Source organism: Mirounga angustirostris, unplaced genomic scaffold (genome assembly GCF_029215605.1).
Source record: "Mirounga angustirostris isolate CCGP_5_RB_7025 unplaced genomic scaffold, mMirAng1.0.hap1 SCAF_5, whole genome shotgun sequence".
Taxonomy (NCBI): domain Eukaryota; kingdom Metazoa; phylum Chordata; class Mammalia; order Carnivora; family Phocidae; genus Mirounga; species Mirounga angustirostris.
In genome coordinates, this window is record NW_026991713.1 from 132,657,452 (window position 1) to 132,681,706 (window position 24,255).

The window sequence follows — 24,255 nt, forward strand, 5'->3', positions numbered from 1 at the left end:
GGCCATTCTTAAGACTGTGTTTCAATAGGACTAGTTCCTAAGAAAGGGAGGGCAGGAAGAAGGTGATAAGCCAACGTCTTCTGAACTTGGCACACGTGCCCCTGAGCACAGCTTAGGACTTCTCCCCAGGACACAGAAATCATGGGTGGCTTTGTGGCAATTTCAAGGTTCTCAGCCTCCACGTGTACTTTTCCTAAGAAAACCCCTTTCTCCCAGTTGAGAAGTGGAAGGCATGCTCTCTCACTAAAACCCCCCCGGGAAAATTGGTGTAGTGCCAAAAACCGGAATGACTCCAATCCGTTGCAAGGGACACAAATCCGTTTGCAAGTCAGTTTCCAGTTCTTTGCTTTAAACAGTTGAAGTGGGACCCGAGCTGTCACGGGCTAGATCATTAAAAATAATTTTTGCATACTAGATCCTATGTGAGTTTGGCATATAACCTTGAAGAAGCTGTAAGTGAGTGACAGTTGCTGTGACCAAATTCATTCCATTCCTATCTACTTAACCTATGTCAACAAGATTTATCCAGACTTAGGCCTATAAAAACATTTTTTTTAAGATTTATTTTTAAGGAATCTCTACATCCAACTTGGGGCTCGAACTCACAACCCCAAGATCAAGAGTCACACACTCCACCGACTGAGCCAGCCAGGCACCCCTAAAATTTTTTTAAAGAAGAAATGACACTGAATCTGATCTCTTTCCATCTATTAATAAATAACACTTACCCATAGGTACTCGAAAAAACAGCCACATTTTTTTCTCATTAAGAGATGATTTTCAATAAAATTTTACTTTGGGATATCAAATTTATAATCCATGTATATTATTTTGACCAATTGCCTACTTGTAGTAATTTTAATAAAACTCAATCTAGAAAAAAAATTTGAACACTCAGAATCTAATGGTCACAAGAAATTGAAAAAAATTTAAATTTGTAAACATTTTTCTTGCATAGGAGCAGGATGATCAGTAAAAGTCTTTCCCACATAGCAGTGTATTACACTGAGACATAAGTCTGCCAGTAATGGAAATACCAGTTCAACTAGAAAAAGGAACCATATAAAATTTCTAATAATAGAATTTGTTTATGTATTTTTTTAATGGATGATGGAGAGTACCAAGTTAGGTATTCCATGTCGTTGAATACACTTAAAACAGTGATGTAACAGGTTTATTTTAAACATTCACTACTGGGGCACCTGGGTGGCTCAGTCAGTTAGGCGTCTGCCTCTGGCTCAGGTCAGGATCCCAGGGTCCTGGGATCGAGTCCTGCATCGGGCTCCCTGCTCAGTGGGGAGCCTGCTTCTCCCTCTGCTTGCTTCTCTCTCTGCTTGCTGCTCCCTAAGCCTGTGCTTTCTCTCTCTCTCTCTGACAAATAATTAAATAAGAAATCTTAAAAAAAAATTCAATGTTTACAATACGCCCCAAATTAAATTCGCTGCAACTATTTAAGTGTGGTGAAAAATGGTTAAATGCTGATTTAAACAATGCGTGCCGGGGTACGTAGGTCTTCAAAATTCCTTTGGGAGCTAAGTGAGCAAAAGTTCTAAGACCATAACAATAAACTACCCCAAAGTAAATTGACAGGAAGAACTCGGACACACGGGGACCCAGGGCTGGGAGCAAGAGGTGGGCTACAGGGGGAGAGGAGCCGAGGTTGGAGGACCCCAGTGCAGGCTAAGAAAGCTGACCCGTCCTATTTGTCCAGCAGATGGAAGCACTGACCTGAGCAACAGGAATGATCTTGAGGGGGAGAGTCGGCCAGCATGCGCTCATCCCCGGCCTCGTTCTCAATCACCATCGCGGTGAGTGGGGTCACTATGTGATGTTCCAGAGACATCTGCAGGATAGTTTTTGTAATTTTCCTTTTGGCAGCAGCTGTAGGAGCCAGGCTTCTATATTTGGGAAACAGAGGCATTCAAGAACATTACTGTGCTTACGTCCCACACCCCACCACCTCTGGGCTCAGCCGGGACCCTGGGGACTCCAGATAAAAGAAGGCTAACTGGCTCCATGAAGCCAGGATTTTATTTAGCCATGCAGTCCTACAGGACTTTTTTTTTTTTAAAAAATAGACTTTATTTTTCAGATCAGTTTTTGGTTCACAGTAAAATTGAGGAGAAAGGACAGATTTCCCAGATACTCCCTGTGCCCACACACCACAGCCTCCCCCATTATCAACAACCCCCCACCAGAGTGGTGTATTTGTTACAACCTCTGAACCTAAGCAGACATTTACTCATCACCAAAGTCCATGGTTTACATTAGGGTTTGTTCTTGGCTGTGCACATTCTGTGGGCTTTAACAACCGTGTGATGACATGTATTCACGATTGTACTATCGTACAGACACTTTCACTGCCCTAAAGATCCCCTGTGCTCCGCCCGGTCATCCTGCCCCTCAGCCCCTGGCAACCACTGATCTGTTTTCCAGGGATTGTTCCTGAAAAATCAGTATTGAACTTCAGCAAAGTGCTGTGTATCTGTAATTTTGCTGTGAATGCACCCAGCATGCTTCAGTAAAGGGGCAGGGATAGTCACAGAAAACTAATTGATGGTGACCATGATTTCTACCACAGGTGTGTGTGTGGGGGGGTGTTCTGTGGGAAGGAGAACAAAGGACCCTTCAGAGAGGACAGAAGTGTTCTATAACGATCCGGGTGGTGATTACATGGGTGACACATCTAAGGATTCATTAAACTGTACGCTTAAAATTCATGCACTTCACCCACTTTGTGTATGTTATACCTCGATAAAAAAGAAAATTGTGAACTCAGCTTTACTTAAAGTGCTTGGAACCAGTGGAAACTGACAATCCAAATCCCGAGTTAATTTGCCGCTTTTCTTGGTTCCAAATCCTTCTTGTGTATTACTTTCAAAATATTCAAGGCAAACCTCTTACTTTTGCAAATCCCTGTTATGTATACTCTTCTCTTCTTACCGCTCAGCTAGAAGTTGGTTGATTGTCAGATAGGCCCACAATTTCCTGGTGAAATCAGGATCTGCATGCTTGTCTTTTGATAGAAAATCCTCCAAGTCGTCCATTTCGGCCAGAGTTTCTAAGACTAACTCCGTGTTAGCCTGGATGATGGAAGATTCAGTTGAAAGACATCGGGGGAGCAGAACTATAGTTAATCAATCCGCATTTTTCCTACCTACTGTGAGTGAATCAGGGAGCTATGTAACTTCAAGGGAAGCGCAAAATAATTCAAAAGAATACAAAAGAGGAAGTAAGTGCACACATGCAAGGTTTGGGATTGGCTTTGGGATCAGAAGGGAAGGATTTACAGAATGGTTTGGGGACCATGGCAGAGATATTCTCATGCCTTCCCTTCCACTTTATCACTTTTATTCCACATGCAAGATTCTTGGAATGCAAAATATTAACCTGTTAATATACAAGATGGACTGTATCGAGGGGACCAGTTAGTCTTTTGAGAAATAAGGAGATAAGTAGAAGTACCGAAGTGGCAGTGATGATGCTCTGTAACTGCTCCAATTTATCAGGGTTATATTTTCCTGCCACCACAATCTCTGAGCCTCCAAAATAGTTGTGGAAACTGTTTTGAGTGACATCCGATACTGATAAGTGGGGATAGTTGAACTGAACATTCCGGAGCAATGGAGTAGAGACCTGGTTGTAGAATTTCTACAATTCATAAAAAACAGAGAAATCATTATTTTCATACTACTTCATCAGTCTAACACACTTTTTTAAAAGGGAGGAGGGGCAGAAGGAGAGAGAGAGCATCTTAAGCAGGACCCACGCCCAGCACAGAGCCCGACTCAGGGCTGGGTCTCACGACCCTGAGATCATGACCTGAGCTGAAATCAAGAGTCAGACGCTTAACCAACTGAGCTACCCAGGTGCCCCTAAAGCGCTTTTTGCTGAGATTCCTCAAATGGTTAGCTGGTATCTCTTAATTTATTTTCACAGGATCTCTGTGGAAAGCTATGAGACAGGGAAAATTCTCACAATTATCAGATGAACTGAGAAATGGAGAAACTAAAAAATTGTTAAGAATATTACCCTTGGGGGTGCCAGTCAGTTAAGCGTCTGCCTTCGGCTCAGGTCGTGATTCCAGGGTCCTGGATGGAGCCCCGCGTCAGGCTCCCTGCTCAAGTACATTTACAGGCTATCATTTGATCTGTGTTGCATTATAAAAAGCTGATACCAAGATGCCAATGCACTTTGAAGGGGAAACAATGGCTGCGATGTTAAGAAGGACCAGTTGTTTAGTGGGACTGGAGAGCCCAGAAGCTTTGATGATGGGTAGGAGGACTTGCTCAGGGAGTAGGGAGTGTGTGCCCATCCCCCTCCTGCCTTAAATCTCACTGTCAATGCAGAGCAGATACCCATGCAGGGTGGGGTGAGAGAGCAATCGAACACTTTCTGGTTGTCACGGCCGAACATAGCTGAAATGATGACAATTGTGACTTAAATTTGGCTAGTTGAATGACTTTGAATGAAGGAGGAAGAAAGAACAGAAAAAAAGTGTTACTTTGAGCTGGGAGGATGTGTCCTGGTTTCCATAAATCCTTTGAGCAATTCCACGGTTTTCATTGGATAGTCTCTTCAAAAAATCATAATCAACGTCAAATCCTATCCCCAAGCTGAACAAGGAGATATTGTCTCGGATGTTCTGCTTCACGTTTTTCTGAATTTTTGACAATTTCAGTTCACCTAAAGTTGATGACGACAGAGAGGAAGAGAATGAGGGGCAATGTTATAATGTTTTTGGAAAATCCACGGAGGGCAGTTTAGCAAAATTTGTCGAATTAAAAATGCACTTCCCCTTTTTAAAAAAAATTTTTTTTAAGATTCTATTTATTTATTTGACAGAGAGAGACACAGCGAGAGAGGGAACACAAGCGGGGGGGTGGGAGAGGGAGAAGCAGGCTTCCCGCGGAGCAGAGAGCCCAATGTAGAGCTCGATCCCGGGACCCCGGGATCATGACCTGAGCCTAAGGCAGACGCTTAACCGACTGAGCCACCCAGGTGCCCCTGCACTTCCCCTTTGACCCAGAGACTCAACTTCTAGGGGTTTTTCTTAAGCTGCACTCACACAAATGGAAATGACGTATGGGCAATCATACATAGCAACATTATTGGGAGTAGCAACAGATTGAAAACAAATGCACAGCAGTAAGGGAGGTTGGTTAAATGATGATACATTCAAACTGTGGGATACTATGCAACTATGCAGTTATTAAAAAGAGCAACGTAACTGTATGTATTTATATTGAATGATCTCAAAGATACATTTTTAAGGGGGAAAACTGTAAAAATTGGTATATGTAGGATGTATTTGCATATAGGCATGTGTGTATGTATGAGTGTGTATATATATTCACATATAAGTGTGTATAGATGTATATGGAGTATACACATATGCACAGAATATATCTGGAAAGATACACAAGAAATTGCTAACCAAAGATTGCCTCTGGGGACAGGAATTGGATGGTTAAGGGACAGAAATAAGAAGCAGACTTAATTTTCTGCTATGTTTCCTTTTCCTCTTTATGAGTTTATTCTCAAATTGAGTTTTCTATTTTTATTTTTTTCAAGATTTTATTTTTTTAAAGTAATCTCTACACCAGTGTGGGGCTCAAACTCACAACCCCGAGATCAAGAGTCACATGCTCCACCAAGTGAGCCAGGCAGGTGCCCCTGAAATGGAATTTAAAAAGTAAGCTGATCTGAGAGGTAGAATTCAATCTCTACCACTGAATCTACCACAAAACCATAATGACAAATGGTTGCTTTTCATCTAAAACTCTAGTGGCCACTGTCATGATTGGTCCACTGGTCTTCCTTCCATTGAGCTGCGTCTGGCACAGGTCCTTATCTGCATGGCAGACTGCAACACAATCTAGCATGCACTTTTGTATTTGCCAGTAGAAAGACACAGATGAAGCAGATAAAAATAACAGCACATGATAGAAGCCAGGAGAAGTTGGGCCATTTTGTGGCGAAGAATGCATAATGTACAGGATATATCAGAAAGAAGTCATTTCTCCAGTTGCCGTGAGTGACTGGGGGAATGTGGAGAAGGATGGAATAGGATGGAGAAGGATGCAGACTCCAGAAGTGTTCTGGAGACTGGGGACGGACACACTCATCCCACCCACTCCCGTACGCCACCTCACATACCTTAAGTTGAGGGAATAAATGTAATAGCATATTATTACAGTTCATACTCAAATTTCCCCACGTTGTGGAGGCCAAATGGGCGCTTTCAAGAGCATCACCAAGAAATGTCTGGGACTGGGTTTCAAGGGAATGAGTGCTCCAGGGTCAAAAGAAGTCTCCTGTTAGAAAGCATGGGGCTACAGTGGTTTAGAAACTTGCAAATGCCATCAGATTTCCCATTTGAAGCAAGAGTTAAATATTTGTCACTAGAAGATTGAAGTGCTACTTGCCTACTGTTGGGTCGCCGTCAGAAACCAAAATGATCAGAGAGACTGATTCAGGGTCCAGCATTCCCAAATTATTGGCTTCATTCAAAATAAAGATGGCGCGCAGAAGGGCTTCGTTGATATTTGTGCCTGTTAAAGTAACATTATGTGCTGTTCCGTTATGTACTGTCTCTTTGCACAAAAACCATCACATCCTGGGTTCAGGTTCGTCCGTCTGGTGATCACTCATACGTCATTTTATTCAGTACCCAAATCCTTCGATTGTTTTCCAAGTGACACAAATTTCTCCCAGGCTGGCCAAGATTCCCCAGGGGAGTAAAATACTCACTTTGTAGTAAACTATTCCCTTAAAGATGAATTCATCCTTTCAAAGCACCCATCTGTCATTTTGTTAAACACCCAATAGAAGGTCCCTAAATCAGCCTTGCTGACATGCTGGGACATTGGTCTGGGGACAGTTGCATTTTATGCTGAGAGTAATAAGAAGGCTAGTGTCACTTGCTGATATCCTTTTCTGAGAAAGATTGGGATGGTCACAGACTTGTGTGAGATGGGTTATGCCTCGTACTTTCACAAGAAATTAGTATTCATCATGGAATAATGCATGCATTACTTAAGGCAGGCCATTGCAAGCTGGGCAAAGACCACTGTGGTAGGGAGTGATACTTGCTAAGTGAATGAAGATTTGAACCCTATGAATGTTTCTCACTGGGCTCTAGGGTAAAGTCACTCACCTCCACTAGGCTGGATTTTCTCAATATACTTCTTGGCATCTGCAATCTGTGTTTTAGTAGCTGAGACTAAATCATTTCTCCAGGTTCTAACATTGTGGTTGAAGTCAACCACAGAGAATTGGTCTTCATCTCTTAGGTCATCCAATATGGTCTTCATTGCTTCCACTGTCTATTTCAAAAAAGAATGAAGAAGGGTCTCATTACATTAACTCTCAGCCCAAGAAGAAAGGAGGAAGACCAAGAATTCATCCTATCATCTTGCAAGTACCAACTCAAGCTGTCATTCATCCAGAAAACCTCTTGGTCATAAGCCAGCAGATCTGTGGTACTTTGTCAGAGCAGCCCCAGGTGACCAAGATGAGGCCTGGGGGGAAGGTGCATTGAATGTCTGCCATGTTGGGAGGGAATCAAAGAAAGCGGGGAGCCCTGAGCACCCTTACCAACAAGGAGGTACTTACTTGTTTCATTTTTATTCCCCACATTGAGCCGCTAACATCAATGACAAAGAGGATGTTTTTGGGAATTGGGTCCAGGTTTTCAGGTGCAAAAAAGTGGACAAAATATCCATTAAATACCTGGAGAACAGAACACAATGTTTAGCATGTAGGAAGGCAGGGCCCTAGGGACTAAGAGAGAAGAGGCAAGCCACAGGGAACAGGAGGAAAGCTGGTTATAAAGGGGAGGCTCGGTGTCCATCCATGTCTCTCCCTCCTCCTTCCTGCTCTCCCCCACTCCTCTGCTGGGAAGGTCCAAGACTTCTGGGTAGTTTCATTCCCCAGGGCATTTCACTTTGCTCCCCTCCATCCACCCAGTCTTCATGGACAGCCTGCCTTCCAGGCACCCTGCTAGCCAACAGCCAATCGGGCAGAATCTCTGCCCTCACCGGGCTCATAGGCCAACCCAGAATCCAGACAAGTAAAGAGACAGTTGTAGCAGAGTGTTACATGCTGTGATCAGGAAAATAAAGGACTCTGAGAACGCCCAGTGGACACGTATCTGACTCAGATGGGGGAGTCTTTCCCATGGAAATGGAATCTGCACTGGACTTGAGCATGAGTTTGGGACTTGGGCAGGCTTGGGGGGTGCAGGTAGGAGTGGGGAGGAGAGTTCCACACAAGGGTGAGAAAATATGGCACACTAGGGGCTCTGTAAGTGGTTCAGCACCACGAGGGCTATTGAATTCAAGAATTCAAGGAATTAGAGTGGAGAGTCAGCAGGACAGATCATGAAGGACCTTTATCAGCACTCTAGAGAGTTTAGATTGTTCTCGAAGTTACTAGAAGTTCGCTCCAACTGGATTTGGGATCTCCGTCTTTGTCTTCTGCTCTAGGCTCTAATGCCTGGCTCCCCTAGTTCTCTTTCCACTGCCCTTGGTCACTTCTACCAGGACAGTACAATGCCTAGCTGGAAATGTGTAGCTGTGGACACTTCTCTACCTCCCCGTCCTGGAGAGAAGCACAGACTTCCAGATACCCTCTAAGGGCTTTACCTTAGCACAAGGGAAATACAGACATACACCTAAGACACGACAAAGGGGGAAAAGAAATTGAAGAAGTCTCACAGTGAACATTGGCCCTGGAAATCACCACTAGCCCAGATCGTTCTCTTGGTTGTTCCGTCCACCCATCCCCATAATCTCTCTGCTTTCTTTGATAGTTTAATTGCAAAGGGCCTTCGTAGGTTATCCAAAACTCCCATTTTGTGATTTTCCTATTGTACTTCATATAAGGCCTAGAAGTACCCTTCTGAGACAAGAACATGAAACTCAATGATGCTCTTTGTGGTTTTCTTGACATGAAAAGATGATGCTTAGTAACACTTAGGGAAATAGGATTCTATCCCTTCTCTGAAACTGGACGCTTGCCTTGGCAGCTAGGAGCCACCCAGAAGCCAGGGGGGCTTGTTCCAAAAGACACCTTTGTTTGGCCTCAGCATGGCAGTCCTCTTGGAGACTGGTTTTACTCACCTCGAGTTCTCCAGCTTTCTCTTCTCTGTTCACATCATACATCACCACCAGCTCTCCGTCTACTGCAGTCTCAGAGCAGTTGGAGCATTTTCTTTGCTGTACCACAGAGGGCTTGAAGGACACATGTGCCTGGAAAGAACAGTGACATCAGAGCCCAGTCTCTGTGCCTCTCCCTCCCAAGATGGGGGGCTGACAGCTTCCTGTGCACACAGGTGAAGAGTATTGCCCATGGCTTGATGGCCAGCCCCCACCCAGGCAGCATCAGAAGTCGCATTCCCAATGTAAGGGACAGTGGCCGGGCATGTGACAGGGCATCTGCCAGCCTGTGGTGCTGCTGCCCAGGTTTTAGGACTTCTTAAGATACTCAAAGAATTCCTCCCTTCCCCCAACAGAGAGATGGCGACCAGCTCGAGAAAGTCTGTGAAAGGTTCTTAGAGGAGTTTGACTCCTCCACTGTTGGTTATTATTGGTCATGAAGCGAAGAGAATTAAGCTGAGCATCTCTTGCTGTGACTAATGAAAATCTACCACGTGATTTATGTGATTATGTGAAAGCTGTCTTTTAGCTACAGTCAAGCACATGACTTGAGGGAAATGGGGCCCCAAAAGGGACAGTCACTGGTCAAAATGTAATGAAACAATAGATTTTGCTCAGGGATCTCTGTTCCTTCACAGACTTCACTACCTGACCACTTTTCTGTTCCCCAGAGCACAGGAGGGGCAAAGAACCCATGAGCTTGTGGCCACTTAAAATAAGACTCTTTACAACAAGCAATACTTATGATACCTTCTGCTGTCCTTTAGATATGACAGGAACACCATCAAAATGGCCATCAAATGTGTCAGGAACATGGAGAAATTTGATTCCCTGAGGTTCAATAACCCATACGTCTACCTAGAGTTGAGAAAGAAAATTACTCAAAGCATCAAGGTATCTTTTAAGGTTTTTTTTTTTTTTTTGAGCAAAAAGTACCATGACTACATCCTCTGCTGTTTTTCTCATCTTCAGGCTTTCCCAGAAGTGACCCAGTGTGGGTCCATGATCACTTCTGCACGTTCCTTAACTGCCGTGGATCTGATTCACCTGGCCACAGGGGCTGAAGACCCTTTGGGCAACTCAGTGCTCCCCTCCTCTTGCTTCATTCCTCTGGGTTTCATTCCCCATCTCTATCCTAGTCTATTTTTATTGTTGTTGTTTATAAGAGTATTCATGTTGTCAAAGGAAACAAAGGAAGGAAAGCCATTGCGAAATGATTCTGCCCTTAGTCTGTGGATCTGTCAACAAAGGGCCAGGGCCCTTTCATTCCTTTTCTGTCTACGTGCTTTGAACAGAGCGAAGCAGAAGGAACTCCCTTTGGATGATCCTTGGAAAAACCATAACCACGGCTTTCATTTCTCTCTATAGACTCTAAGTGCTCTGCTAAGCACTTCACATGTATGAACCCATTTAACTCTTACCGATATTCTTACTATCTATTTTATTTGTTATTGCTTATTTTATGGATGAAAAAACAGACTCAGAATTACCCAGCTTGGAAGTGGCTGAGCCAGGCTTCAAACCCAGGACCCAAGCTCCTAATACATTTTACACTGCTTCTTGACTTCCAATAGCTTGTGCTCCATCTTTTCAGTTGACTTGGCCACACTATTCATTAGTCCCAGGCCACAATATCCTATTTGTTTTTCATGAGATTTCCCAGCTTTTGCATACACCCACTTAAATGTGAGGCCATCAGATGGAGCCCTATGCACATTGGTTTCCTTACTGCCTCTTACTCATTTAAGATCATTTATAACAGTGATGAGCTCGCTCTCTTTTGGAAGTCCCTGCCTTTGGAATCATGCCAAATTTTTATCTAATTTTTACTTTTTTAAAGTAGGCTCCATGTCCAGCATGGAGCCCAGCACAGGGCTTGAACTCACAACCCTGAGATCAAGTCCTGAGCTGAGATCAAGAGTCGGATGCTTAACTGACTGAGCCACCCAGGTGGCCTGATTTTTTTTTTAATCTTCTTTCAAAAAGTCATGGACACTTGTCTAAGCAGAGCCAACATTTTCTTTCTTGGTTATTACAAATTCCAACATAAGATGTGAGTTTAATTTGCCTCCAAGATTCCCATTAGCTCCAGGCTCTCCATGTTGGTAAGAACTAAATCTACATAGAATCAGGTGGATCAGACATCCCAGGACAGTTTGACCCAGACATTTTGAGTAGTTGATTGAGCAGTTCCTGGAGGAAAGGGAGAAAAGTCAGGGAGTTGCAGAAAACTGGGTCCACTGCTTTCTCTCTTCCATAAGGTTCTACCTATAAATAAGTGTAGACTACTCAGGACAAAGTTCAGTCTCTCCATAAGAGCATAAAAATGGCAGAGGGGTCTTTTCCCGAGTGTCACAGAAGCTATTAGTAGTCCTGTGCTCAATTTGATGCAGACATGGCCCCCAAATCTAGTAGGAAACTGTGCTTTGGGGGTGTGTACCTACGATCCCATCACTGGTTCATTGACAGGTCCCAACCTGTCACCCAACATATTTATTGGCATTTCTGGAAGGAACCAGCTATGGGAGTTGAAATAAGATCTTTTTCCAAGATTTGATATATCCGGAAGGTAGGGGTGGGAGTTAAAAAGAGATGTGTTCTCTGTGATTCCTGTGAGGGAAAAACGTATTTCCAGTTAGGTGGCCCTTCTGATGGTGATTAGAAAGCTTTTCTGGAATAAACACAAGGAGAAGGTCTAATTTTATGATTTTGCCTTAACTTATCTCTGGATAAGATCAAACCTCTTTAGAAATGAATACATTTCATAGATGGTTACGGCTGGAAAGTACCTTAAGAATCACCTGGTCCAAACTTCTTTCACAGATGAGACACTAGTTAGGTTTCCGTAGTGTAGTGGTTATCACGTTTGCCTAACACAGATGAGACACTGAAGGCCAGGAAATGGGTTCGCCCAGAGCCCAGGGCTGTGAGTGTTAATTCTGGACCAGAATTTGGGAAACTTGCCACTTTGTCTAACACTCTTGCTAATAAATTAAGCTCCATCTGTCTTATTTTAAAGACAAGGAATTCCTAAGAGCATGGAAAATTTAAGGATGAACAAAATTTCAGAAATATAAGAAAGATTTATGTGCTACATAGTATGTGTGTTAAGAATCATTATCTTCATGGACTCAAACTCAAATTCTTGGATTAATAGCATAGAACATAGTTTCAAATCTTAATTGTTTCTTAGCTGTTTCCTTAGGCAAGTTATTTATATATCTCTCTAAATCAGGGTTAATGAGATTTACTTTATAACTTGTGGGGAGGAATCAATGACATATAATGTAAGTATCTTATCCAAAATATTACAGAAGTATTCTCATAGCACTAACTCAGTTGCTATTAATATTATTAACAACCTGAGCACTTGCATCATTGTAGGCAAGATGCCAATCACATCTATTTATCATGGGATTCATAGAATTGAGCAAGAGAATGGCACACATTCATCATCACTCCTAGAAAAATAGCCAGGGTCACGTGTTGAGTTGTGCAGAGCCTCCAGCCAGGGCTTCAAGAGGGTGCTGAGATCCTGCCCATAACCCAATGGCCAAGTCATTTGCCCTGACATGGGGCTGCATTTGCCAGGATGAAGGGCATCTTTTCTTAATTTTCACCAAGGCCCCAGATGTGCCAGCAGGGACACTGAAAAGAACTCAGTGGCATATCCCCTGGGAGCAAGTTGATGCCACACAGTGGTCATGGGAAGAAGGTGGGTTCCATTGGTCAGATATGCACCTTTTCAAATTGGAATAAAAATTTCATCATGATCCATTTATCCCTTGGAGTCATCTCTGCCTGTGGACCCCACCTTCCTATCAGTCAAATGGAGAGGCAGACTGGATCATATACTCTCCCGGGCTGCTTCTGGCTCTGCTCTGCCTTTGACACAAAATGTTCATGTGATGTCACAAAGATTCAAGCCCCCAAAGAGTGTCTCAGTTCTTAGGGCAACAGGTGAAGATGATAGTAAAGGTGAGTTCGTATCAGTAGGGCCACGGGGTCGTAAAGGAAGACAGCTAGCATTCACTGAGTTCCTATTATTTGCCACCTATTTCCATAAATTATATGGAAAATATGTTCTAGCACCCTTTCCTCAGATGAAAAAAGGGACCATCAGGAGAATGTGTCCCATGTCAGAGAAGGCTAGTGTAAGGGTTGAACGGCGCTCTCCCCCACTACCCGTAACCCCGAAGACATGTCTACATGAAATCCCTGGACACTGAATGATACCTCACTTGGAAAAAGTATCCTCATAGATGAAGTTAAAAGGTAAGGATCTTGAGATGAGATCATCATGTCAGTGGACCCTAAGTCCAGTGACGTTTTCATATAAGAAGAAGGCAGAGGGTGATTTGAGACACATGGAGGAGAACATGGTGTGACCACCAAGGTCGAGATTGGAGTGCTGTAGCTATGAGACCACGGGTTAAGGAGTACCAGCAGTTGCCAGACACGAGGAGAAGCAAGGAGCAGATTCTCCCCCAAGCTTTCAGCAGTAAAGCCCTGCTAACACCTGGATTTCAGGCTTTGGTCTTCCAAAACTGTGAGAAGATGAATTTCTACTGTTTTAAGCCACCCAGTCTGTAATCGCTTGTGGCAGCAAGCCTAGGAAACTAACACAGCTAATATGGAGCCGAGCCCTCATTGAAATCCCTGAGGAGTCCTGGTGGACTCCAAATCCATCACCGTCTTGCTGACTTGCATGTATCCAAGGCCACAAAGAGTGGTGACCCCGGAAAGTATAAATCGGGGCTAGGAGCCATCAGTGGATGCGGTCCCTGCATGCCCTGCAAATTCCAACTCACCTCCAAGTGTTTGGCCAGTCGTCCTGGCTGCAGATGGAGCCTGTGTTCATAGGATCCCAGCTTCCTCCACTTTACTTCCTGGTAGTGAAGTTCAAACTGCACCTTTGCTCCAGGGAGGATGTTTACTTCGGTTTTGAAGTTTTCCATATCAAGAGCCCTGCTCCTAAAGGTTTAACACCCGCCCCGGGATGTAAGTCAGCACATGCATGATGGAGAGCAAGACCCCGCATCTATGCAGAGGGCACCTAGGTTTTTGTGGGCAATCAGGCTGCTCAGGTGTTTATGAAAACAGACAGGAGGTACAATCCAGATCACTGAAATTCCTGGGTAGCTTTAATTCTACCAACAGTTTAGTCTCCTCTCCTACCTGACCTTTTTCTTCCAGAGCTTCTTAGAGATCTGAGTGTTATCTGCAAGAAGCTACCAGTTACTGATCCCTATTCCACGCCGGGACCTTGACACGTATCATTTCTGACATGGCAGCTCTGCAGGATGGGTATCATCAACCTTGTTTTCCAGATGATAACAAATGAGGCTGATAGATTATTAGTAACCAGCTCAAGACCACTTGGCTACTCAGTTGTGGGGCAGGGGCTCAAACCCAAACTGATAATTCGTGCATTGGAGGCTTATTCTAGAGATTCTTTACATCCTTGAAAGTCTTCAGGAAGAAGAAACCTATGATTGCATCAAGTGGAATATGTATTCCCAACGTAAGCCCTTATTTAAACACATATATATCAAGTTTACTGTGATCATTGCTTGAGGTGTTTAGTTTTAAAGAGGAAATGGCAGGATTATCAAATGAGGCTGATTGGGGCTTTGGGACTGAGTGGGAGCAGCTAGCGGATGAGACCATGATCTGCGCTGGCCCAGCCCTTACCTCACCAACCCCGCAGTCTTGCCTTTGGCTCTTGCCTGGGAGTAGAGAGCTCGACCCACAGTCTTCTCCTTAATGGAACTAGTGAATGTCGTGCCGTCTACAGTCCTAAAAAATGACAGGAGGCCCCCGAGTTGTTGAGTTTTCCCACGCAGTAGTCTCAACAAAACAAACTAACAACAAATAACCCAACCAGTTGGATTTAGTGAATGTGGGCCATTATAATTTTGCACCTAGAAGAAATGAGAAGAGAGACATCTGCCTATCGCCTGGTCAGGAGTCCCTTTATCTGAGAGTGTGATTGAAGAGATAGGCACCCTGAGCGCCGGGGTGGTTAAGCGCCTTCGGCTCAGGTCATGATCCCAGGGTCCTGGGATCAAGCCCCGCATCAGGCTCCCTGCTTGGCGGGAAGCCTGTTTCTCCCTCTTCCACTCCCCTGCTTGTGTTCCTGCTCTCGCTCTCTCTCTCTGTCAAATAAATAAATAAAATTAAAAAAAGAGGCACCCATCCTGAAAGCCTCTCCTTGGGTGCTGTTGCTTGTGTTTAAAATTGTTCCTCATTTTCAAGCTTTACCCTTCAGATAAGTGTTGTTCTCTTTGGGTAACCCTTTTGAATTACAAATATGCTGAGGAGAAGTGATTGATAAATCACTAGTTATCTGGCTTACATTTGTTTAGAAGATGACTCTAATAGCCTGGGGGCTCATACTCTCTGGCAAGAGCAGAAGAGAGTGAGGGAAGATGGAGGGAGGCATTGGGGAATCCCTTTGCAAATTTGTGTTTATCCCCCTAACATCTCACTTAGGGATCTCTGACTTCCCTTTGCAACTCCTTCTCAACACAGTGACTGTCATCTAATGCGTTCCAAGTAATGATTGGTGAGAGCCATCGAATTACAGAATTTCAGAAGTAAAATGGACTCCATGGCATTCAAATGGACAGGATCTCTCACCATGTGGAGAACGCTAGATATCTGGCAGCATAAGGGCCAATTTCTTGTCCCAAGTGCCAATGACATGCTTGGTGAGGCTCACTTGAAGGCCATCTCTTTAGATGAGAAGTCAGAGCCAGGAGACAGTGACTTGCTCAAGGTCACACAGTTGGTCAGAGACAGCTAGAACTAGACGCCACGTGTCCAGGTCTGCACTATTCCCATCAATCCATAGTCTGGTTCAAAGACCAAGAAGTCTTTAATACAAAACAAAATTATCTCTAATGGGAGAATATTTGGAACCTTGATTTTAAAAAGGCAGAAGAAATATTTTGCTAGAAGAAATATTTTGTGCAATTCATATGAAATTGCAGTGATCAAGCTGGCTACCTTCTCTGGTCTTCATAAATTCAGCCCTGAGTGGAGGGAGACCAGAGTAAATGTATATGTTGTAATTCTATCTTTTGTCACCTCAAATCTTCTATGACATGAGATGGAGAAGAAGAAAAGAATAAAGGAAAACAGAAAGAAGCAATATCTAGAATAAATTCTGGTTATGTAGCTTCAAAATAAAAATTTATTACAACAGTTGTAAATGTAATTTTTCAGACGCAGTGTCATCTAATGCCACTACATAAAAGCTCTTCTTTCTACATTTCCTTTTTTAGAACTAAAAATTTTTTGAAAAATAAATTTCTAAGCCAATTCAAAGGATACCAATTCAAAGTCACCTAATGCCTTTTCCCCACCTACTTTGTTTTGTTTAAAAAATATAGTTAACATGCTCTGTAATTTTTAGAAGTCAAAGTGCATGGTGTTTGAATGCTTTATCTATTCACAGTTATCTCTGGTTACCTTGGTGGTTGAAAGACCAAAGCCGATGAGAAGTAACTCAATCTAATGTCTTAGTAAAAAAAAAAAAAAAATAGCCAGATTGTATGCAGAGTCTTGTGCTCTGTTCTAGGCAACTGGGACAGGACACGGCCAGGCAGAGAACACTCTGGGGATGGCTGTGTAAATGGTCGGGGGTAGAAAGCCATCCAAATACTTGGAGGAACAGGGAATGTTTAGCCTTGATACATGAAGCCACCAGGTGGAAGAAGATAAGTGGCCTCACTTTTTAAAAAGCACTGGAGTGGCTGAAAAGTATTTTTAATTACAGAAATCTTCAAACAGACAAAAAATAGAATAATAGAAGAAACCTCCATGAAACCATCCCTGAGCCACACCATTATCAGTACTCAGCCAGTCTCAGTTCACTGCTACCCCCACCCTCTCCATCTCGATTATTTTGAAGCCAATCTCAGAGAGCATATCATTTCATCCTCGAACACTTCAGTACGTATTTTGCAGAGAATTAGAAAAAAAATTTGTGAGTGGAACCAGAGTCACTGGGTAGAAACGGAACAGATTTCAATTAAGTATGAGAAATAATTCTAACAGACCTGTCAATCATTGAGTGGATTGCTCTGGGAAGTAGTGAGTTTATCATTAAGGAGATATTCAAGTCAAGCCTGGATAAGCCACTTGTCCTCGGTGTAATAGAGGAATTCAATCACTGGACAGATGATTGGATTTAATCAGTGGTTCTCATGTTTTTTCCCCATAGAGAAACATATGACAGGTGACACGGAACTGCTCTGCACTCATATATGGTTTCCTGTAGGCCATGGCAAATCCATAGATTTCTCCCCGCCCCCCCACCCCCTCCCCTGCAAGAAAACACATTAAAATGCAAGTAAGAGTTGTTACCAGGGAGATAGCTTGGTTGCTTTAATTTATTAGATATGAAAAGCAAATCCTTCACAAATCCTGATATTTTGAACAGAAACAAATTATGGGGACCCTTGATATCCACTGGGTCCACAGATCTGAGAGTGAGAACCAGTGGAGCAGTTGACCATTAAGCTCTATTCTAACTATGAGAAGTTTGGATTCTATGAGTAGAGCATATCCAATTTCTAGTCTACATAGGAGTTACTCACATGGAAAAGTTGGAGATGAAGGCTCCTTTGGGAATCTGAACATCAAACACGACATTCTGAGGCTCTGGGGAGTTGTTCACCACTTTGGTCTGTATGACAGTGTTGGCCATACGAGAAGTAATAGTGGACTGGACTTTATAGCTATAAAGAGTTACTTGATCAGCCTCTTCCTGTAATTGGCAAGAAAGCATAGGGGTACTCAGAGCAAAATTACATAGAACTTCACCACGTATTTGATGGTAAGAGCACCACATTTTATTATGAACAATTTTCAGGTATTGGTAAGCATATAACTCAGGTAGTATTAAGCATTCTCCTAACTTGGAATCCCCCCGCCAGGCAGAAGCCCGCCTTTGTTTTGAGATAGCTCCGGATGCCTTTCAGCTCTGTGAGTCTATTCATAATGACGTTTAAAATGCGAATACAGAAAATGGTTGTGCGATGCAAGATTGGATTGAGAAAGTTCAAGAAATAACTTCAAAGGCAGGACCCCAGCAAGGGAAAGGATAAGGATGGCGGGGTTTTAGGAGACCCTGGCTGTATCTTCAGAGGGAGGTGCAAACAAGGGTAGAGTGGGGTGGAAGTACACTTGTGGTCCCCATATTGCTATCTGCCTTCTTCCATCTTTTTTTTTTTTTTTTTACGATTTTATTTATTTATTTGAGAGAGAGAATGAGAGAGACAAGGCACAAGCAGGGGGAGCCACCGAGGAAGAGGGAGAAGCAGACTCTCCCCTGAGCAGGGAGCATGATGCAGAGCTCCGTCCCAGGATCCTGGGATCATGACCTGAGCCAAAGGCAGATGCTGAACCAAGTGAGCCAGCCAGGCGCCTTGCCTTCTTCCATCTTATCTGTTATGGTGCCATCTTCTCGTCCTTTTCTCCTTCCAATTAGAACAAAATATGACACACTGATGGGCGTGAGCAACAATTGGAATATGAAGAAAAAGTATCTTGTCGATGCCATGATTGGTCCAGCGCTCTGGACCTCCTTTGCTACTCCTTGTCTATTCATTTAAGGCAGCTCCGGTGTAACAAATTGCAGTCTACCACTTTGCTGAAAAGCTCATGTCTTTCAGGAGATGCCTGAGAACCGCAAGCTCCTTCAGGGTTAGGGCAATTAGGTGACCCATTAGGTTTTGCTTTCTTCTCCAAAAGGATTTGCTTATTTCGATAGTAGGTGTCATCCCCAAAACTTTGTCAGGCAAGATTAAGCCTTTCAACTCCATAACAGCCAGCTCACCTCAAACTAAGACAGAAATCCAGGCTGAGTTACTTTTCCTTCTTACCCATTAAGTGTATGCTTCTCACAGTTTCTGTCAGTTCAGAGCAGGAAGCCAATGGAAACCATTTCCTTTTTTTTTTTTTTTTAAAGATTTTATTTATTTATTTGAGACAGAGAGAATGAGAGAGAGAGAGCACATGAGAGAGGGGAGGGTCAGAGGGAGAAGCAGGCTCCCTGCCGAGCAGGGAGCCCGATGCGGGACTCGATCCAGGGACTCCAGGATCATGACCTGAGCCGAAGGCAGTCGCCTAACCAACTGAGCCACCCAGGCGCCCCGAAACCATTTCCTTTTGATGTTTTCTCGCCACAGGAAGGACTTTTGAACATCTCAGGAAATCAGACCATTTCATGTTTGGGAACTTCTTTCCCACACTGTCTTTTTCCTTCCTCCAAATCCGTTAGGTGTCATAGTTTAAATTAAAACGGCTAAATTGGAATGAATATGTATGCTTGGGTGAAACTAGGTTTTTCGCAAAACTTAAGAGAATAGAGAGAAAGGACTTTTTCAGCTCCTGGTGACATCTCACCTGGTGACATCTCTCCTACATATATCCTATACTCTTTCATGCTGAATTTTAGACATACTTCCAAACAGAATTAGGCAAGAGGGTATTTCGAAAGTCAGGTAAATGCTCTCAGGGCTAGAGACAAAGAGGAAACCGCATTGATCTCCTGATAATAGGTAACAGGAAAATCATTCGGTCATCAATTTTTAACAAAACCAAAGTAAACTCACCATCGTTTCTCCAGATTCTCCAGAAACGCTTCTCTGTGAAAGGAAGATAGATAATCATTCTTCCAAAAGTGGGTTACTTATTACCTAGAGGACAAAAACTGCTTTCTCTCAGTCAAAAAAAAAAATTTTCCCTCCTTCAATACTGAGTTACAATTCATTCATTGGAGCAGACATAAATGTCAAATATTCTAGAATACTATTTTCCCACTGGTGTTTTTCTTTGAACACATTTCTCAGCCACTTTGCAAACACACCATTCTTTGATATAATGCTAGAACATGTACTTTTAAATGAAAATATTCAACGGAACTCATGCTGAGTGGCCCATCTCCCCTTTATCCCGTTTGAGTTATTTTCTTATTTAGCTGAATGGTAATCTGGATGCCCCAGGCTACCACGAGGCTCTGGACATGACATTTGCAAGATCTGTAGTGCTTTCATCCCCCAGGCCCCACTCATCCTTCAGATCTCAGCTGAGGGAGATTTTCTCAGTCAAGCTCTCTCATGCCCACCCCCAAACTAGGTAAGCTTCTCTTACTAAGTTTTCATGGCAGCTAAGCTCTTCCTCCCAAGCAAGACGGTGGGAGTGCTGTCTGTTTCTTCCACTGGACTCAGCTACATGAGGCTCGGGATTTCGAGGCATTTCTTCTTTGGGGTGACCCTGGAGCCAGGCATAGTGACTGGCGTGTGGAAAATCCTGCACTTTCACTGTTATGCTAGAGAATTATCCACATGAAGGACTGTCCTCTAGGCATGGAAAGCTGAATTGGGTTTAAAGCTGAACTGGGTTTAACGATGGGTGAACATCTAATGTCTGTGGGACTTTAACAGAATAAGTCAGGTATTGGATATAAGGCTAGCTAGCCTGATTTGGAGTGAACTGGGGTTTTAGGGAGTGTTATATGACCTTTTGAGGCCAACAGTTGACTTTTTTTCAACTTTTTGAATGCAATTCTCAATGATGAAGTTTTCTCTTTTGTGGCTAGATGACACGAGAACTTGCCCATTGGGTTTTTATATTATTGATCTACAAGAAACCTGGACTCCTAGGAAGTCCAAAATTCACACCCATACAAAATAAGTCATTGGTCAGCTTAGTGTTGCTTCCATAAACACCCCCTTTCTCAGCACGTGGGCTCCATGTGGGAGAAGCCACACCCTTCCTGGCCTCTTGGAGAACTCACCCCTATGAATTAGAGGATGCCTCCGCGCTATTGCGGGCGGCCTCCAGGATGCAGCCTGGGACCTGGCTGGTCCCTATGCTCTCTGAGCTTCTCCCCAAGGCAGCAGTGACTGCCCCGAGGAGGACGTGTTGCTCAGTGGGCGGCATCTGCCACCCCTGGGAGAGGCAATGCCCTCCTAAGAGGAAATCTTTCCTGATAAGGCAGTAAAATCATCGTACCATCTTAGAATTTGAAGAAAATCCATAGCCATCCATCCTTTAAGGAACTAAGGTGACCACTATGATAAAAAAGAAGCTCTGAGATAATCTAGCAAAAAGCACCTTAATCCTTCCCCTCCCTCATCAATCATGATCTCTTTCACTAATTTCCCCTTCGAGACTAAGGCTTACTGTACCTGATACCTCCGGTTCTCCGGCACAAACTGAAATTTGCCTGGGGCCAGTTCAACAAGATCTTCGTATTCTGCAAACTTAAAAAAAATTTAGGATATTTATTTCTATTAATAAAAAAGATCCAGAGCAAAGGAAGCAGATGGGGACAGGCATAAAGGCATTCATCCTGTTTTTCTATCTTGTTTCCTATACCTTTGGGAAATCACTTTTTTTTTTTTTAATACAATTACTTCTTTAATGTGTTTATATTTGCTAGCTATGTCTCAGAGGTGAATCCATGGAAGCTATTCTCTTCAAATTTGTTGGATGAAGCAATGCATTTTTTAGTTTGCTGGAAGATGATGGGGCATACAGGTCGGGGTCACAGTAACCCAATGATCAGGTAGGTACCTGGGGAGCTATTGGGTAAACATTGGCATCAGCAAGTGTGTGAGTGGATAAATGTGCCCATACGTCTCCTCCAATTAAAAATGTTGGGAAAAAAATGTCAATAGGAAAGGAATACCAGTAAGAAGTGACTGAGCAAGCACAAACATGTTTGGATGTCTTGGCTTCGATCCCCAGCTCTGTTAATCAGATTTCCAACACACTTTGGCGGTTCTTAAGGTGTTGGAAAATAAGATCGTTTTTTAAGCAGACAGAGTGATTTTTTTTCTTTCCTGCAAATATGCAATCCTGTTCTTTGGCATTTCTGTGGGTAATCCACTCTGCAAGTATTACAAAGCTTCTGCATCTCCTAGGATATTCCCATAACACACATTCCTTTTGACTCAGTCCAAGACTTAACTTTCCTTATGTTGGGGATGGCCAAGGATCCAAAGTGGAAACGTTGAGCTCCCTGGAAATAATCCCTGCACTCTGCCAGCCCACTTGCCATCTCCCCCACTTAACAGCAATATTTAAACTGCCCTCGTGACAGGACTCATTGTTCACGTAGGTAGGAAAGACAATGGTGCTTTGATAATGACTTTTCTTACACTCTTAGTGCAAGAGTGATAATGATGTGTCATCCTCATCACAGCTAATAATTATTAAGTGCTTCCTAGTGCTTGCATTGTGCTCAGTAGTTTACATATGTCATTTAATTCCCCTAACCCCCTTTGGGTTAGATCAATTATCCCCATTGTTTAGATAAGGAGTAGGCAGCTGTGTTCCATAAATGTTGCTCTGTGGGGCCGGTCCACTGAATTTGACTGAACTCTCATGCAAATCCCATTAACGCTTTAAGAGGTAAATACACGTTCCAGTAATTAGAACAGTGAACACTCCTGCTCACAAGAATTTTATCATAAATTTCCTTTCGCCACAGAGCACAGTCCTTGAATAGCAATAGCCACAGGCTATTTACTGAGCCTGTGTATAGGCCCACAGCAAGGACTTTTCTGGGAGTACTTACTTCTGGAAGTCCATTGGTGGGGATTTCGAAGCCTTGTGTTTCAGAAACAAAGACGCAGATGAGAAAGCACGTGAGTCGATTCATTTTGCGGGCTGGCTTTGCCAAGCTCTCCGTGCAGGGTCCCGGGAGAATGCCACTCCTCGCTGAACCCAGTTCAAAGGAACAGCAGAAGAGTTCGTGTTTTAAAAGAAGAAAAAAAAAGAAGAAGAAAGCTCTCAAACTTTGTTCAAAAACAGGACAAATATTTGTTCTGGAGTTCAAACTTGAGCTGTGGGGGTGGATCGGACACCCAGAGGTTATTCAAACAGCAGAGCCCGGGGTAGTCACTGGGCTGTGAGGACAAATCAGGGTCAGGAGGATGTGCTTTCTTTGGCTTTGCTGATTTCTGTTCATCTCAGAATCAGAGACCTAAGATCAGCCTCATCCTCTTTGAAGGACCAGGTGGGAAGCTAGACGGGGAAATAGAGTCTGAGAGAAAAGGGCGAAAGTGTAAAGCTTCTGGAAATGAAATCCCTTTGTTTAAATGAAAGCAGGAGAAGTTTAGCAAAAGTGGAAAAAGAAACACAGTGGTGTTCTGAGCAAAGCATTCACTGCTAGTGTTTTTCCCTCTCTCTTTGCGAACTAAGTACCTAGTGCAGTAAAGAACTGGGCATGCAGCTGGGCCAGATACAAAGACACGCTGAAGAGTGTGGGGCCGTTTCACGAGTGTCTTTGACTAAGAGAGCAGTGTCTGTCCCTGCTGCTGCCCCTGATCAGCTTCGCTCAGGTCAGTGGAGAATCGATCTCCTCTGTTCCAGAATCCGAGAAAACCCAGCCTGGAAGCCCTGCGCAGTATGCGTCCCATGTGTGGTCTGGATGTAATAATAATGTTAACTAAGATGTATTGAGCCTCCTGGTGTCAAGTACCTTCACTTGTATTATCTTTAACTCTTTTATTTTTTTTAAAAAGATTTTATTTATTTATTTGACAGAGAGAGACACAGCGAGAGAGGGAACACAAGCAGGGGGAGTGGGAGAGGGAGAAGCAGGCTCCCCGCAGAGCAGGTAGCCTGACGCGGGGCTCGATCCCAGGACCCCGGGATCATGACCTGAGCCAAAGGCAGACACCTAATGACTGAGCCACCCAGGCGCCCCTAACTCTTTTATTTTTTAATCTACAAAAGAACCATGGGAGGTATGCACTCTATTTGTCCTCCTTTATAATTGAAGAAAGTAAGGCTAAGTCGTTTATCCCACCTCAAGGTTAGTAAGTGAAGACGGAGATCCAGCAAGTCTGGCCTGACCCCAAAGCCTTCGCTGCTCATGACCCCATAGGCTTAGGAGGGGCAACCTGCCATCCATCACTGGGATCCAGGGTTCCAGGTGTGAATCTAAGCTAGAATTCACCTGTAATTCCCACCTGGGTGGCAGGTCTATTTAGTGGGTCTTTTTCTTGAACCTCTATTGCAGACATCTGCTTGAACATGGATCATGCTCTGGATCCCAGTTTGGTCAGCA

The 24,255-nt window shown here is 43.5% G+C and overlaps 1 protein-coding gene across 1 annotated transcript in view; it reads right to left on the reverse strand.

The window, feature by feature from the left end:
* The window catches only part of ITIH2 (inter-alpha-trypsin inhibitor heavy chain 2), a 33,720-nt gene extending 10,743 nt beyond the window's left edge, over positions 1 to 22,977 (reverse strand). The window contains exons 1-15 of the mRNA XM_064592086.1: positions 22,759 to 22,977; positions 21,365 to 21,439; positions 19,787 to 19,819; positions 17,768 to 17,937; positions 14,856 to 14,960; positions 13,973 to 14,135; positions 9,912 to 10,019; positions 9,126 to 9,254; positions 7,618 to 7,734; positions 7,160 to 7,328; positions 6,429 to 6,554; positions 4,505 to 4,686; positions 3,466 to 3,651; positions 2,944 to 3,083; positions 1,729 to 1,898 (exon numbers count right to left, since the gene is read on the reverse strand). Coding sequence (XP_064448156.1) covers positions 1,729 to 1,898; positions 2,944 to 3,083; positions 3,466 to 3,651; positions 4,505 to 4,686; positions 6,429 to 6,554; positions 7,160 to 7,328; positions 7,618 to 7,734; positions 9,126 to 9,254; positions 9,912 to 10,019; positions 13,973 to 14,135; positions 14,856 to 14,960; positions 17,768 to 17,937; positions 19,787 to 19,819; positions 21,365 to 21,439; positions 22,759 to 22,842 — 1,957 coding nt within the window. The 5' untranslated portion in view covers positions 22,843 to 22,977. The remainder of the gene's footprint in view (positions 1 to 1,728; positions 1,899 to 2,943; positions 3,084 to 3,465; positions 3,652 to 4,504; positions 4,687 to 6,428; positions 6,555 to 7,159; positions 7,329 to 7,617; positions 7,735 to 9,125; positions 9,255 to 9,911; positions 10,020 to 13,972; positions 14,136 to 14,855; positions 14,961 to 17,767; positions 17,938 to 19,786; positions 19,820 to 21,364; positions 21,440 to 22,758) is intronic.
* Between the last annotated feature and the right edge of the window lie 1,278 nt (positions 22,978 to 24,255).